General features: G+C 50.5%; 1 protein-coding gene across 1 annotated transcript; it reads left to right on the top strand.

Moving 5' to 3' along the window:
- The first annotated feature begins 8,945 nt into the window (after nt 1-8,945).
- Nucleotides 8,946-14,708, top strand: LOC119317282 (aldehyde dehydrogenase family 3 member F1-like). Its single transcript, XM_037591710.1, has 9 exons — nt 8,946-9,323; nt 9,390-9,458; nt 9,534-9,630; nt 12,879-13,085; nt 13,180-13,304; nt 13,388-13,492; nt 13,586-13,746; nt 13,889-13,979; nt 14,066-14,708. Exons 1-9 carry the CDS (start codon nt 9,120-9,122, stop codon nt 14,453-14,455), a joined length of 1,449 nt encoding a protein of 482 aa, XP_037447607.1. The 5' UTR covers nt 8,946-9,119; the 3' UTR covers nt 14,456-14,708.
- The last annotated feature ends 888 nt before the right edge of the window (nt 14,709-15,596 follow it).

Genomic DNA, 15,596 nt, shown 5'->3' with positions numbered 1-15,596 from the left:
AACAGGGACGATCCATCCAACCTAAATAAAATCCTGGACAGGATATGTCAGATACACAGTACTCCTGGGAAGCCTGCTAACCATACTCACAGAGACTGTTGGGTTTTCAAACAATCCGGCAGACTCAATGCCGAACACAAGGGGCTCGACACACCAAGCGAAGACGAGGACGAACCCCAAAAGCAGAGCACCAGGAAACAAAAGAACTTCCCACAAGAAGTAAAAACAGTGAACTCACTTCACATAACAAAACGTGCGGCGCCCGTAAAGGTACGCACCACACAGCCCATCCCCAAAGGGTCCTGCCACTAGTTGTCAAAACCGATCATCTTCGATCAGCTAGATTATTCTAGAAATATCAAGAATGTAGGCTGGACTGTCTTGATACTCGATCCAATAATTGGCGGACTCCAGTTTTCAAATGTCCTTATGGACGGCGGCAGTGGACTAAACCTGATATATCAGGATACAATCCAGCACATGGGGATAAACCCAGCAAGAATCCGCCGCAGCAAAACCTCCTTTCAAGCGGTAATACCTGGTCCGGACACCCATTGTATGGGTTTTCTCCGGCTCGAAGTCATATTCGGCTCTTCCGATAACCTCCGCCGTGAAAAGCTGACCTTCCATATCGTCCCGTTCTCAAGTCGCTATCAAGCACTACTGGGACGCGAAGCTTTCGCTCGCTTTAACGCAATACCGCATTATGCATCTCTTACGCTTAAGATGACGGGTCCACGAGGCATCATCTCTTTGAAGGGGAAGCACTAAAGTGCGCCTCCCCAAGCGGAGGACTGTGCGGCCGCTTTGACAGCCCCACAGCAAAATGGCCTCACCGGCCAAAAAACTTCGAAATAGGTCATTCAAGACCACGGACGCGGATAGACGAGTTCGGTGCAAAATCATCATTGATGCAGGCCTAGAAGCCATATACCCCCGCACTAGGGGCTCCACGCATATACAATAAGAGACAATAAAGCTCAGTCTTATATATTTTACTTTATACTTTGCTTATTTTAAACTTTTTCGGCACGACCCGTTTTCAACTCAGTTCCTCTCTTTTACAGATGAACGTCGTGCGACGCCCGTCCAGGATACGACACAACGGAGACACAGGCGCAGACGTGCAGTAGGGACCCGTCCTAAAGGATTCTTTTTAGATTAACACCCTGCGTAAACCTTTTTTACTGTCTCTTGTTGCTACACATCCCCTGGTTTTTTCTTTCTGATATAACCAAGGAGGAGGCTGGCGTCTTGGCATGTGGCCACGTCAGAATTTTTGCACGTACCTGGACACTAGGGGCTTTTTTAATAAAGAGTGTTGTTTCACCCGCACTCATAAAGACCGAACACCTTAGGGAGTGTTCGGCGTCGCGAGTTTTGGCATTATATGCATCAGCTCCGAATCATGTCTTTGGTCAAATGTTGGGTTGCCCGGCTCCTGAGTTCGGCTACCTTACGTTCCGCTCTATCGGCTAAGGTAGCACCAGGAGAACTACTGCGATTGTGCCCCGCTTCGGCCGGGCGAGCACCTCAGTAGAGAAAGCCGAAAACTGACTATCATGATGTAGCGTGAGACTGGTCAGCCACTCAATGACCTATCAGAATCTATCGGATTCCTCCGCTTTAACGAAGGGCCGCTTCCCGGTCAGGCACATACGCGCCCCGAACTCGGACGAGCGCAGTTGCCACCAAGGGGCTACCTAAGTAGTCTCACTGTCAAACTCCTATAGCTAAGTGAAAGTGTTAAAGCATTATAGTCCGGTTGCCTGGCCCGCTGCGCTATCACCTCCTTTGTAGGACCAAGACGTTGGGTTAAGTGTGAAAATGCGTCTTCTGCGAGCACCCCCGCACTATGTGCGTGGGGGCTGAAGCCAACAACTGCCATCTTTCAGATTTTGTGTGTGTGTGTGTGTGTGTGTCTATATATATATATATATATATATATATATATATATATATATATATCTTAAAACGGCCGCACAGGAGGTGTTCCCAATACTTGGAGGCACAAGTATAAAAAAGGCCACTACAGTTTATCAAAATATTACTTTATAATTACATATGCTATCATAACATAGCATCTTTCGGGCACCGCGTCTCTATTACACGAGCGCCTTCAAGAACTTCCTGAAAATAGTGCTCGGAGGGTACTCGGCTTTTGTCCGAATCTCGGGACGCAACAACGGTGGTCTCCATCTCTGCCCAGTATGTCTTAACATGGGCAAGAGCCATCCTAGCGTCCTCTATGCATGCTGACCTCTTCATTGCATCTATACGCGGCACCGCGTCAAGGAATTGCTGCACCAAGCTGAAATAACTCTTCGGCTCCGATCTCCTCGGCCACAGGTGACCCATGACGTACTTCATGGCGAGTCCAGACAACCTATTCAGTTCGGCCCATTGAGCCAAACGATCATCCACTGCCAGTGGATGCTCTGGATTGTGAAACTGCGACCAGAAAAGCTTTTTCACTTCGCGATCTTTCTGATCTCGAAAGTGTTCGGTCGCATCAGCAGCACTCGCTGCCAAGTCCAGATAGGTATCCTCCACACTCCACATCCGATCCAATGGAGCAAACTTCGGATCACAAAATTTCCTTCGCAGCATAAAGGGCTTTCCAGCCGCAATCTATTTGGCCTGACACAGCTCCTCCTTCGCAGCTCTCATCACAGAGCGCGCATCCTTGGCATTGGCAACGGCCTTCTCTAAGTCCGTTTGTTTCGTCTGGTATTCTTTTTCAAGAAGTCTGCAACGGTCTGTAGCGCTTTTTAACTTTTCAGCCATCTCGGCCATCTCTTCCTTGCTTCGGCAATGAGCAGCCTGTTCGGCTCTCAGCTCTTCAAGGGCTTTCCTGGTGGCCGCATCACTTTCGCTGGCTTGTTCTTTAGCTCGGGAAAGTTCTGCTCTAAGACTCTCCACGGCGGCCGCACCATCTGCGTCAAGCACACACATCGTAAGACACAGGCATAAAACTGTTCTTACCTGATGCCGCCCGATGAATTACATACCTTGAGCCTCATCAAGCCGCTTATTGACAAGCGTGATGTCGGTATCTGCCACGTCCAGTTACCGCTTTAGTTCGGCAAAATCGTCAGTTCGGCTCGATTCCGGACACCCTGCCGCCTACATTCAAAGGCGACATCTTAGACCTGGGATTATGATCCTCCGCGTGTTGTCATTTCTTGACGACGTGCAGAGTCTCAGGGGCTACTATCTACACATGGCGCATCTTATTCATGCGCAACTGACAAAAGTATACATTATCTAATGTACCTCGAAACCCGTCAGTAAACTTTTGACGGCCTCATATAATCCGCTCTCTACGGATGAAATCCTTTCAATCACCATGCCCATCAATGCGCGGTGCTCCTATGAGATAGAAGCTCGCCCCAGCAGAATCTTTAGCTCCTCCGGCCGAGCACTAGACGGTGTCGGGCTCGTCCCATGACCTCTTTCGAAGGCCGGACGCGGAGAACCTCAGGGGGCCGCATAGCCACCTTCCGCCCCTGCCGGATTTGGAGAAACCCTCTGCGACTACACCTCAGGGTCGCCTGCCTCGCTAGGCGGCACAGCAGGGGGAGGCGTCCCGCTCTCCATCATCTCCGGAAGGAGATCCCCCGAAGACGAGCTCTGCTGAGAAGGGCTGAGGTCCGAGCTACAAGATAAAGGTTTGGTTAATCTTCTCAGATACAAATCAAGGATTTCCCTCATCCCTCAAAAGGAAAATCTTTTCTCCACTTACGGCTCGCTGGAGGGCTGATCCCCTTGAGGGCGCAGTCCAGCCGAGGAACTCCCCGGCATCGGACCCTCTGACAAGGATTTTCTCCCCCGCTTCGAGACCATGGTTTCCGGGTCGTCAGAGGCGGCTCTCTTCTTCCCCTTAGGAGAGGAATTGTCGGTTCCTCCCTTCGGAGCAGCCTCCTTCGAGGAGGCCATAGTTTCCTTGTCCTCCTCCTCCAAAGGCATTATCTCCAGCATCCTGACCAGCACGGGATCCGGCCTGGTTTCAGGAAGGGGAGTCGGACACCTGATCAGCTTTGCCTTCGCTATCCACTCCTGTTTAAAAGGACGGCTCTTTTAGGGGTAAGTTTATGACAATTATACGGATAGAAGGTCCGGGCACAAGGTTGCTTACTTGAGTATCCGGGCGATTGCAGCTTAGGCCTGCGTCCTCGGTTAAATCCGGACACATCTCTTGTGATCCGAAGAACAGTCTATACATCTCCGCGGGCATTGCGCCCATAAAGTTCTGGAGAGCTCGCGGTCCCTCTGGATTAAACTCCCACAGGCGAAGGGGGCGACGTTTGCCAGGCAATATTCGGCGAACCAGCATGACCTGCGTCACCTTGACCAAGCTGAGGTCTCCTTCCAAGAGATCCTTAATTTGGCCTTGTAACAAGGGCACGTCTTTGGGCAAACCCCAATCTAACCCTTTGTTAACCCATGACGCTAGCCGTGGTGGGGGACCCGAGCGAAAGGCAGGAAGCTCCACCCACTTGGTGCTCCGGGGAGTGGTGATATAAAACCACTCTCGTTGCCACAAGCCTAGCTCCTCTTTAAAAGAGCCCTCGGGCCATGGAGCATCAGCATTTTTGCTTATAATAGCGCCTCCACACTCTGCGTGCCGTCCCTTGATCATCTTCGGCTCCACTTTGAAAGTCTTGAGCCATAATCCGAAGTGAGGGGTAACACGGAGGAACGCTTCGCATACAACGATAAACGAGGAGATATGGAGGATGGACTCCGGAGCTAAGTCGTGGAATTCCAGCCCATAATAAAACAGCAGTCCCCTCACAAAGGGGTCCATCGGGAAGCCTAACCCCCGAAGGAAGTGAGACACGAACACTACGCTCTCACCGGGCTGGGGACTGGGGATAGCCTGCCTTTGAGCAGGCAACCTGTGCGAAATTTCGGCGGTCAAGAACTTAGCCTCTCTCAACTTTAGCACGTCCTACTCCGTGACGGAGGAGGGCATCCATCGGCCTTGAAGGTCGGAACCGGACATTGTCGAAGGTCTAAGACGCCCGAAATCTGGAGCCTAGGGTGTTGGAACTCGAGGCGATGGGCGAACTTGTTTTGGGATTGGAGAAAAAGAGTAAGGACCTGGTCTCTTTATAAGAGGTTGAATACCAGGAGCCCTCCCCGTAACCGTTTGGGACTCGCCTTTAATCGAGAAAACATGCTAACGGGCACGATTGGGTTACCCACGTCCGTATTGATGAGAATCCCGTAAAAGGGGGGCACACGATCTCTGCTTTGACAAGACGCACCAAGGAAACTGCCTCACAAAACACGCTAAGGTGGAAAGGTGAAGACGATTCGAGTAAAGGATTTGGCTGTAGTGTGATGACGCACTGCGGAATACGTCAACAGATTTGATTTGTGTTAATATCATTCTCTCTATGGCAATATGTGGAGGCTTATTTTGCAGAGCCGGACACTACTCTTGGTGTTTACAATCTTCTATGAAGGACTTGGAGGAGGAACCCGCCTTGCAATGCCGAAGACAATTTGCGCGCCGGACTCGTCGTCATTGAAGCCTGGTTCAGGGGCTACTGAGGGAGTCCTGGATTAGAGGGTATTCGGGTAGCCGGGCTATACCTTCAGCCGAACTCCTGGACTATGAAGATACAAGATTGAAGACTTCGTCCCGTGTCCGGATGGGACTTTCCTTGGCGTGGAAGGCAAGCTTGGCGATGCGGATATTCAAGATCTCGTACCATTGTAACCGACTCTATGTAACCCTAACCCTATCCGGTGTCTATATAAACCGGAGGGTTGTAGTCCGTAGGCAATCAACTCCATATACAACAATCATACCATAGGCTAGCTTCTAGGGTTTAGCCTCCTTGATCTCGTGGTAGATCTACTCTTGTACTACCCATATCATCAATATTAATCAAGCATGACGTAGGGTTTTACCTCCATCAAGAGGGCCCGAACCTGGGTAAAACATCGTGTTCCCTGCCTCCTGTTACCATCCGGCCTAGACGCACAGTTCGGGACCCACTACCCGAGATCCGCCGGTTTTGACACCGACAGCGTGCATGATTCGTTTCACGTGCGACAGCACATTGCGCCCTACGACATGCACATCATCCAACAACGCAACGTGGGATTGTTATCGTATCGATGGTACGCCATCTAGACCTCCATCACCAAGTTTTGTGACGCGGATGGTCTGCTGGAGACAAGGTGGTCACTCCAAGCGGCAAAGGTGATCGTAAGTTTTGCTTCTTCTTGCTCAACTTGTTGATTGAATCATTCACTCAATGTTGATCTACACATTATGTGGCCCGCATTCCTGCGGTGATATACCACAAGACAGAGGGACGTCCATTTACACACACGCGCGCACACACACACACATTGTTGGATGAAACTGGAGAGGCAGTATGTATGAGACGACATGATCCATTTGTGGAAAACTTGTGAACATCCACTAATCTTGTTGAATTTGAACTATTGTTGTGCTAGACTTATTTCTGTGCTATGTATGGATAATTTGAGCTATTTTCTATCCAAACTTTGATGAAAATCGTCGTGTTTGCATGAATTCTGTCCGGTTAATTGACACGTTGTTTGAAATGTAAGCGGACATATGCGGCTAGCGTTGTATGGCCGTCTCTAGAATCAGTGTCCATAGACGGATGCTAAAGCAAATTTGCGGGTCAACGTTGGAAATGCCTTTAGTGACAAAAGCAGTAGGCCCAGTTTTTTAGCGTGCTCTCAGCAAAATCCATTCATTGCTGAGTTTTGAGTTTGCCGAGGGTTATACTCGGCACATATATTCTTTACCGAATGCCCACCGAAAAGGAAACAAGAAAGGTGTCAACACTCGGCATAGACGGATTTTCGAGTGGTGGAATGAATAGTTTTTTCTTCATAAGCAAATTTGTGGAGATAAGAGGTGATTTGGTCACCTTTCAACAACCATCATTCAGAGCATCTTCAGCCGTTCGGCCCCCAGAGTGCCGAAAAAGAGCCGCCTGGGAACGAATTGGTGCTAGCTTGGCGCGTGGGGGCGACTTCGTTCCCAGTTGTCGCCCCCAGGTCGCCGCCAATATCGCGCGAGCTCGGCGATACTTCATACAAATTTGTGCAAACTCGGAGATCTAGCACGAACTTGGCGAAATTTCATTGAAATTTGTAAAAAAAAATGATAAAATATGCAAACTACGCCTACTACTATGCCAAACTAGGCCTAGCCACTGCGCCGCGTCCATCGCCCGCCATCTACATGCCGAGAAGCCTGTAGAAATGGATGTAGTCGCCGCCGCCATCGTCGTCATTGCGCGCGCCCCGCCGGAGCCGCCGCCGTCCCTGCTGCACCTCTGGCCAGGGTTGCCGACGCGAGGTGGGGCGCTGGACGGCCCGGCCTCGTCCTCGTCGTCGCTGTCGAGGACGATGACGCATCCCTCCTCGCGCCCACGGCGCTGAGCCTGGAGCTTCGCGTATGCCCGGCGCTGACGGTGCACCTGCTCGCGGACGTAGTCCTTCGCCCATTTTAGGGCGGCCTCGTTGTCGGGGGACACCATGTCGACGTGCTCCGGCTTGACGGGAAGCAGTCCCGGCTCGGGCTTGGGCCGGACCAAGCGGAGGGAGCGCGGGGAGGGGCGGGCACCCTCGTTGATGACGAGGGCGCCGCTGCGGGTGCGGCGTCGTAGCGGCGTCTCCTCCGGCTTCGGCTTGATGGGGCGGAGCGCTGGCGAGCCGAAGGACAGTGAGCCGGAGCCCGACGACGAGGACGTCCCTGGCTCCATTCGCTGTGGCATCTAGGAGCTGCCACGGCGGCGAGAGAACGACGGCCGCGGCGGGTACTCGAGGCGCGGCGTGTTGCCGATCTCGATGTGGTTGAGGACGACCTCGAGGGTGCGGCTGGGCACGCCCCACCACTTGCGCCGCCCGTCGGCGTTGAGGCGCCCGCGAGGGATGACGCCGTTGGTGGAGGCGATATGGTCTTTGCGGCGACGCTCGAAGAACATCGTCCACAGCGTGCGACTGTCGGCGGCGTACCTCGGCTCGTTTCGCTCCTCCTCCGGCATCGACGAGCGGATGCGGGCGATCTCGGCCCGCCTTGCCGCCCCTTCGGGCACCGGTGGCACCGGGATGCCGCCGGCGCTCAACTTCCAGCTCCCCGGCACACGCATGCCCGGGGCGCTGGGTATTCGGCCTCGTAGAGGAGGCGCGCCTCCGGCTCTTGGAGATGGCGGCAGCCGAAGCCGTTCGCCGCCGCGCCTTCGCCTGGAAACCTCTCAGTCATTTTGCTCGTCAGCGGGAAGGAGGGAGAGTGCTGCTTTGTGTGGCGGACGCGAGGGGGGATATGAGCTGTGGCGTTCACCGGCGGGGAGGTCGTCTTTTATAGCGGCAGCGGGGGCGGGGAGAGGCTGCATGTCAGGCGACGTGTGGCGGGAGCGGGCGGGACTCACGTCGGTGGCGCCTTCACTGCGCCGCCTGTGGGGCATCAATGGAGGCCGACCGGCGCGGCAGCCTTGGCCAGCCTTTGCATTGATTCCTGCGAGAATTGAGGCGATGAGGACGACAAAGCAGCGTCTTGCTGACTCGACGGACCCATCGATGTTCGCGTCAAATCGCTTTCCAAGCGCCCCCGGCGCCTCCAGCGCGTCGGGTTCGGCCTGAGTCCGCCGGCGCCAGTTTTGGCCCAAACCGGCCAAAAACGGGCTCCTGGGATGCGACTGGACCGGTTTTTAAATGTCGGCGTAAAAAAATCACTTGATGAAGGCATGTTGGGAACGCGGTTGGAGATGCTCACATAGATTGCTGAACCAAATAATCTCCTGATGAATCAAAATATTATTAAGAGCGACTACGATTTCAGTCCGTGTACTGTACAACTCAGTATATTTAAAAGGCCCCAACTCCTCAAGTTAATGCGGATTTGGGTTCCCGCAAAAGAAATTGTGGATTTGGGTAATCACGGTCCATAAACTGCCCTGTTCGCTCCGCATGAACCACGACACACTACCAGTCTGTCTGCCTCGCTCCGGCTGGTTGCCTATTTAACACACGTTGGGTCGCTCGCATATGCTCAGCTCAAGCCAAGCTACGCTGGTGCACGCCCCTTGCATCCATCCATCCATCCATCCACGGGAACCATGGAGGAGAAGCCGGCCATTGGCTTGGGGAGCCTGGTGAGCAGCCTGCGAGTGGTGTACAAGAGCGGCAGGACCAAGGACCTCTCATGGAGGCGGTCGCAGCTCAAGGGGCTCATCAGGCTCCTGACGGAGAAGGAGGAGGTGATCTTCGACGCGCTCCACGACGACCTCGGCAAGCACCGGACTGAATCGTTCAGGGACGAGGTATTAACAGACGGTTCGTGCTTCGTTTAGCCAAGCTCTTCCCTGATCTGTGCTGCTGGTCTCTAGGTCGGGGTTCTCGTCAAGTCCATCAAGCACACGCTGCAAAACCTCGAGAAATGGGCGGCCCCTGAGAAGGCAAGCCCTTGCCAATCTTCATGGCTTACAAACGTCATTGGGCTGCTGCATGACTTCTTGTTTTTGTCAGTGTAGGCTCCTACGCCGCTGGTTTCCTTTCCGGCGACGGCGCTGGTGCTGCCGGAGCCGCTCGGGGTCGTGCTCATTTTCTCCTGCTGGAATCTTCCAATAGGTGCCCTCTTTGCTCCACAATCCCTTCAGTTTCATGATACCTGTTCTCTCAGTTCTTCATTATCTTTGCAATGAGATGAATAGACGATGAAGTCGGTAAAAATCAATCTTGACAGACCAATGCTCACCGCTAGCATCTAAAAAACGAATCTCGCCACTAGTACCAGCGTAGCATCGAAAGAGGAAAGAAGTTTTTTTTTTCGAAACGGGAAAGAGGAAAGAAGTTCAAGAAGACGATTACGAGGTGTTGTTGGCTCGCTGTACGCTCACATGGTTTACTGCCAAAGTACCTCACATGCTCGTACGACCAAAGAACAGCGGTGCTGTACGAAGTCTGAGTTCAAACAACCTTTCTGATGGCAACAAGCTGGGTGCAGTCTTGCGATTGTGACAAGTGCCTTCCATTTTCACTATACATGTTGGTTGGCTGGTCACTTTTATGACAGGTTGTAATTTGATATGCGTAAGGCTGTTCCCTTTTTTCCTTCTTCTAACTGCATTTTTTTAATATGAATAAAACACTAACAATAATAAAAGTTAACACATTAATATCAAGATCATACCCGGTCTCTAGAACGATACAATATCAAGATATTGAGATGCACACAGCCAAAAACATAAAAGAAGAATAAATAAATAACGGAAATGTTAACGCCCACACGTGTGGGCGTTGACCATCTCGACCACACGCATTCATCACCGTCCAGTACTATATGCACGAATTTTGACACAATCTGACTGATTTTCTGTGCCACGTAGGACAAGGCGTGTGTGTGATGTGTGACATAGTTCACCCACACATCCGTTTTACCACACGAAGGGGCCGGTGTGTGGGCGTTTAGCAGTTCACGCACACACCAGTTTTCAGTCATGCACAAGGGCTGGTGTGTGGGCATTTGCCATCTCGCCCACACGCACGTCTCCTCTCCCACACGTAAGCTGCTAGTTGGCATGTATTTTTGCAGCGCACATGACAACTGCCTCTAGTGTGCTTTATAAGCAGGTGGCAACTCTCTTTTTTTACCCGAGTTGCCATGTGTTTTTGCAGGGTACACGGCAACTGCCTAGTGTGCACGTAAGCAGATGGCAACTGTCTTTTACCGAGTTGCCATGTGTTTTTGCATGGTACATGGCAACTGCCCCAACGTGCACGTACATGGCAACTGCCCTAACATGCACGTAAGCAGATGGCAACTCTTCTTTTTTACATGGCAACTGCCCTAGCATGCTTGTGAGCACATGGCAACTCTCTCAACTGCCTAGTGTTAGTATGTGGCAACTCCTAAAGTTATAAAATCATGGCAACTACATTAGATCAGACCATACATGGCAACTGCAGTTGAGCAACCATGGCAACTGCAGTTGTCCGACATGGCAACCGTAATTCAGCGACATGGCAACTGCATATAAACGAACATGGACGAGGGTCTGGACCATGACAACTGCGGGCGCGCGGTGGGCGTCACGCGTCGCGTGCGGGACCAGAAGGGTACGAGGCCTGACATACGAACGTGTGGGCGTTATCAACTTCGCCCACACGCACGCGTGTGAGAGGGTTCAGGAGGAAAAAAATATATGTGGGCATTAGTTGTTTTGCCCACACGTAGGTGTGTGGGCTGGTTGCTGTTCATGCCACACGAGGCGTGTGGCACAACTACCCGATACACCACACGTGTGACAGTTATCGGGACCCATAAATAAATAAAAAGAGCCGACACGCCCAACCAAACACAACAATCAAACAAAAAGAAACATCATTCACCGACCTCGACAACACACAAAAACAAGAAAAATTCACCAAAAGCAATGCTTTCAAGAAGGAACGACATGCACTCGTTCCCGTCGCCCAAAAGTAGTTAAGTTGTTCAAAATATGAACAAAACACTGCTCCAAATCCACCAAATGGAATTCGCCGGTTGGTAGTCTATGTGCACTGAATCAATCAAGAGACAGTGGTCCATGAACTCCAAGAGCTGAGTTGGGTTTGAGTGAAAATGAACAAAACTGACCCTTTTCGGGAACTTCAACACGAAATGGCCCCGGTTTGAAAATATTTCATAAAATGGCCCTTTTGCATAACGCCCAGGGCTAGGGCGCCATGCTAGATACGATGCCGCATCGGGCTAGGGCGTCAATGCTATTTGGCATGGCGCCCTAGCTCGGGGTGCCATGCTACATGTCGCAACCATGGTGTCCTAGGCCGGGGCGTCATGCTCTCTAGCATGGTGCCCCAGCTCCGGGCGTCATGCAAAAAAAGGCCATTTTGTGAAATATTTGTTAGATTGGGGCATTTCATGTTAAAGTTTCGGAAAAGGGTCGGTTTTATCCATTTTTCACTGGGTTTGACATCCTTGCGACTGGCCTAATTCAGTCCTCACCATGTGCGACTGGCCTAATTCAGTCCTCACCATGTGTTTCGGAATAGATATAGAGCTCGTAGACATACAGGTCATGTACCCAATCAGTTGTCATATGCCAAAAGAGAGAAATCTTTGCATCACCAATAGTGATATCGGTGGAGGCGTGATATGGTTTTATGTATTTTCCGACAAAGGGCAAATTAGAATGCCATGTGTCGTAGGGTTTATTAGAAGTCGGCCAATCAGGATCCATCCATTAAAACCATACCAAAATTCTTGATATTAAGACCAAGATCCGCGATGAGATTTTTTTTTTAAAAGAGCTCTAGGCTCTTCTAACGATAATGGTCTTGTAGTTGACCATAGAGTGCCCACCACATGCCGTTTCACCATAGTCATGAAACCACAAGAAATGAGGTCAAGCTTGGCGTCACTGCTAATTCTACTAGGGGTGTTTTAACAGGCTTAAGCCTGCCCTCTAAAAATATTGGTACCACTTAGTCAACTAAACCTATCTTTTGACAATTATACTAAGGTGATTTTTTTTGTGAAAAATACTAAGCAAGGTGATTTACATGCAACAATTGCGATGCACTTTGTTTCTCAGCTTAGCTCTTTGATGTTTTGCTTGTAGAAATTATAGGCTGGCTAAATATTTCTGTTGTTGTGTTGTATTTGTCATAAATATGTTTACCGAGTTTTAAGTTATGGCAAGCCACAAAAATGTGGTAACTAGTAGTGAAAACTATATGTGACAGTAAAATAAACAGCGACAAAATTTGGCAATATGTGACTCTACACGCCGAACATGCTTTTAACCTTGCCTGTTCAACCTGTTGTAGTTTGCGTACTCAAAACGTACACAATATCCCATTTATGCTGCATGCAGGCTTAGCTCTGGAGCCACTCTCCGGTGCCTTAGCGGCTGGCAACGCCGTGGTTTTGAAACCGTCCGAGCTCGCGCCGTCCACCGCAGCACTTCTCGCTGCCAACATACCGAGATACCTTGACGCCGAGGCTGTAAAGGTCGTCTTGGGTGCAGCGGAAGTTGGACAAGAGCTAATGGAGCACCGATGGGACAAAGTCCTCTTCACCGGTAGGTACTCCAAGCCTGCAAGTTCATCTGGATCCTGATTTCTTAAGAAAAGTAGCTGTTGGCAATGCCTGACGGTTCTATTATTGGCGTTTAGGGGGCGCCCGTGTAGGTCGCATTATCATGACAAAAGCTGCAAAGCACCTGACCCCAGTGGCACTTGAGCTTGGCTCGAAATGCCCGTGCATTGTCGATTGGCTGGACAGCAAAAGAGACAGTCAGGTAAACCCCCTGGCCTTCGCTTGTTTTCAGTTTTGCCAAGGTCGGATAAGATAACCTTACCACAGGCATCTCAACATGTGCAGGTTGCTGTAAATCGCATAATAGGCGCGAAATGGTCTACTTGCGCCGGTCAAGCTTGCATAGCCATCGATTACATACTTGTGGAGGAACAGTTTGCGCCGATTCTGGTCTGGTTCCTGCTGAACTGTTCTTGTGTCACGAGACCAAATTACCTGCTGTTTTACGTTCTGACAATTAATATAGTTATTCTCTGAATTAAGATTGAGCTGCTGAAATCAACACTCGAGAGACTCATCACGAAACCAGAGGACATGGCGCGCATTCTGAACGAGAGACAGTTCAATAGGTTGAGTGGCCTCCTGGAGGATCACAAGGTGAGCCGTTCCATTGTGCATGGTGGAGACGTGGACCCAAAGATCTTGTAAGTTCCTCAGCAGCACCTCGCCTCAGTGCTTCTTATCATTGGCCCTCCCTGTACACTTCTGCAGTACTGGGTGTCTCTTTTCTTTCTGTGTGTCTCTGTCTGTCTGTCTCTGTCTCAAGCCATGATTCCAATGGCGCAGGAGCATCGAGCCCACCATCCTGCTGAATCCACCGCTCGACTCCGACGTCATGACAAAGGAGATTTTCGGCCCGCTCCTCCCGATCATCACTGTACGTCAATCAACGACCACAGCGGCAGCCTTCCACTGAAACCGACAGTCGAGCCAACATGTGATGATGCCTCTGCTTGCATGCAGGTGAAGAAGATCGAGGAGAGCATCGAGTTCGTGAGCTCCAGGCCCAAGCCGCTCGCGATCTACGCCTTCACCACGAGCGAGGCGCTGAAGCAGCGGATCGTCAGGGAGACATCGTCCGGGAGCGTCACCTTCAACGACGCGATCGTGCAGTACGGGCTGGAGAGCATCCCGTTCGGCGGCGTCGGGCAGAGCGGGTTCGGGCAGTACCACGGCAAGTACTCCTTCGAGATGTTCAGCCACAAGAAGGCAGTGTTCAGGCGGAGCTTCCTGGTGGAGTTCATGTTCAGGTACCCGCCGTGGAGCGACGACAGCAAGCTCGGGATGCTGCGGCACGTCTTCCGCTATGACTACGTGTCGCTGTTCCTCGCGCTGCTCGGCCTGAGGAGGTGAACGGGGCGGAAGGAGGAAGACAATGCCGGCGAAGCTGGAGAATCTGCACTCGCCGTACTCGCCGTTGCGTGTAGTCAATCATGCTCGATGGCTATCCCGTGGTTTACACGGGTTGATGAATGTGTGTTGTACTTAAGCATCTGAACTACCGCCACCGCGTCCCCTTGTGAAAAATGCCTGAACCATCATGCAACCCTATCAGGATATTGCACCAACAGTTTCATGGTCTAATATATTTCAGTTGAGTCAATTACACCGATGGTGGCTTGAACTACGATCACTTTGTTGCTAGAACTTATGGTATATATTGAACTGGTGTAATAACTTGACTCGGGTGTGCAAATAGAATGCTAACCAACGCTTGGATACGAAACCAATGCTGCCAACATGGCGTGGGGCCATCTGTCAGTGACTAGAAGTGTGTGGCCTGCTTTTTTTTGTAAAAAAACCTCGACATTGTTTATTTCTCACAAAAGAAGACCCTGCCCACGCGGTAGATGGTATTTTGTTTTATTTGATGTATGACATGTGAGCCCCGACCTAAAAGTTAAAAGAGAAAATGTTAGACCCCTACATTCCAACACGCGACATGGTTTTTTTTTAGAATCCAGCACGCGACCTACTGTTAGGGTGCACGCGCTCATAGCCACTGCACCAATCACATTTGGATGTCTAATAAGGATAACAGTCGTTAATGTAGTATAAGGACGATACATGTGGAGCTTAGATCAGATAGTGCAGCCCATTTTGCACGCGCTAGTTCTTTTTGAAATATTTGTGAAACGTAAGTAATTAAAATAATGTCCAAATATTTTTTTATAAATATTATACATACAAACGATAAAAACATTTAAACATACACACATGTATTATATAAAATTGATTATTAGATACGGACATTTAAATGCTTAATTAATAGAAAAATGTACATGCGCTGCTTATTATATATTCAAATTGATGAATACAAAATTTATTTGAAGTTGTGAAGACTGAATGGTGTGGCAGCCCGGATCGACTCTGACATGGGCAAGGGTCGCACGTTCTAGACCTGGAGGCCTCCATTTTTTCTCATTATTAATTTTCAGTATGTACACACGGGGCCCACTGGCCATAGAGTCGGAAAAAATGAAACGCCATCTTC

This window comes from Triticum dicoccoides, chromosome 6A (genome assembly GCF_002162155.2).
Source record: "Triticum dicoccoides isolate Atlit2015 ecotype Zavitan chromosome 6A, WEW_v2.0, whole genome shotgun sequence".
In the NCBI taxonomy this organism is placed as follows: domain Eukaryota; kingdom Viridiplantae; phylum Streptophyta; class Magnoliopsida; order Poales; family Poaceae; genus Triticum; species Triticum dicoccoides.
This window is presented reverse-complemented; position numbering and strand designations above follow the sequence as displayed.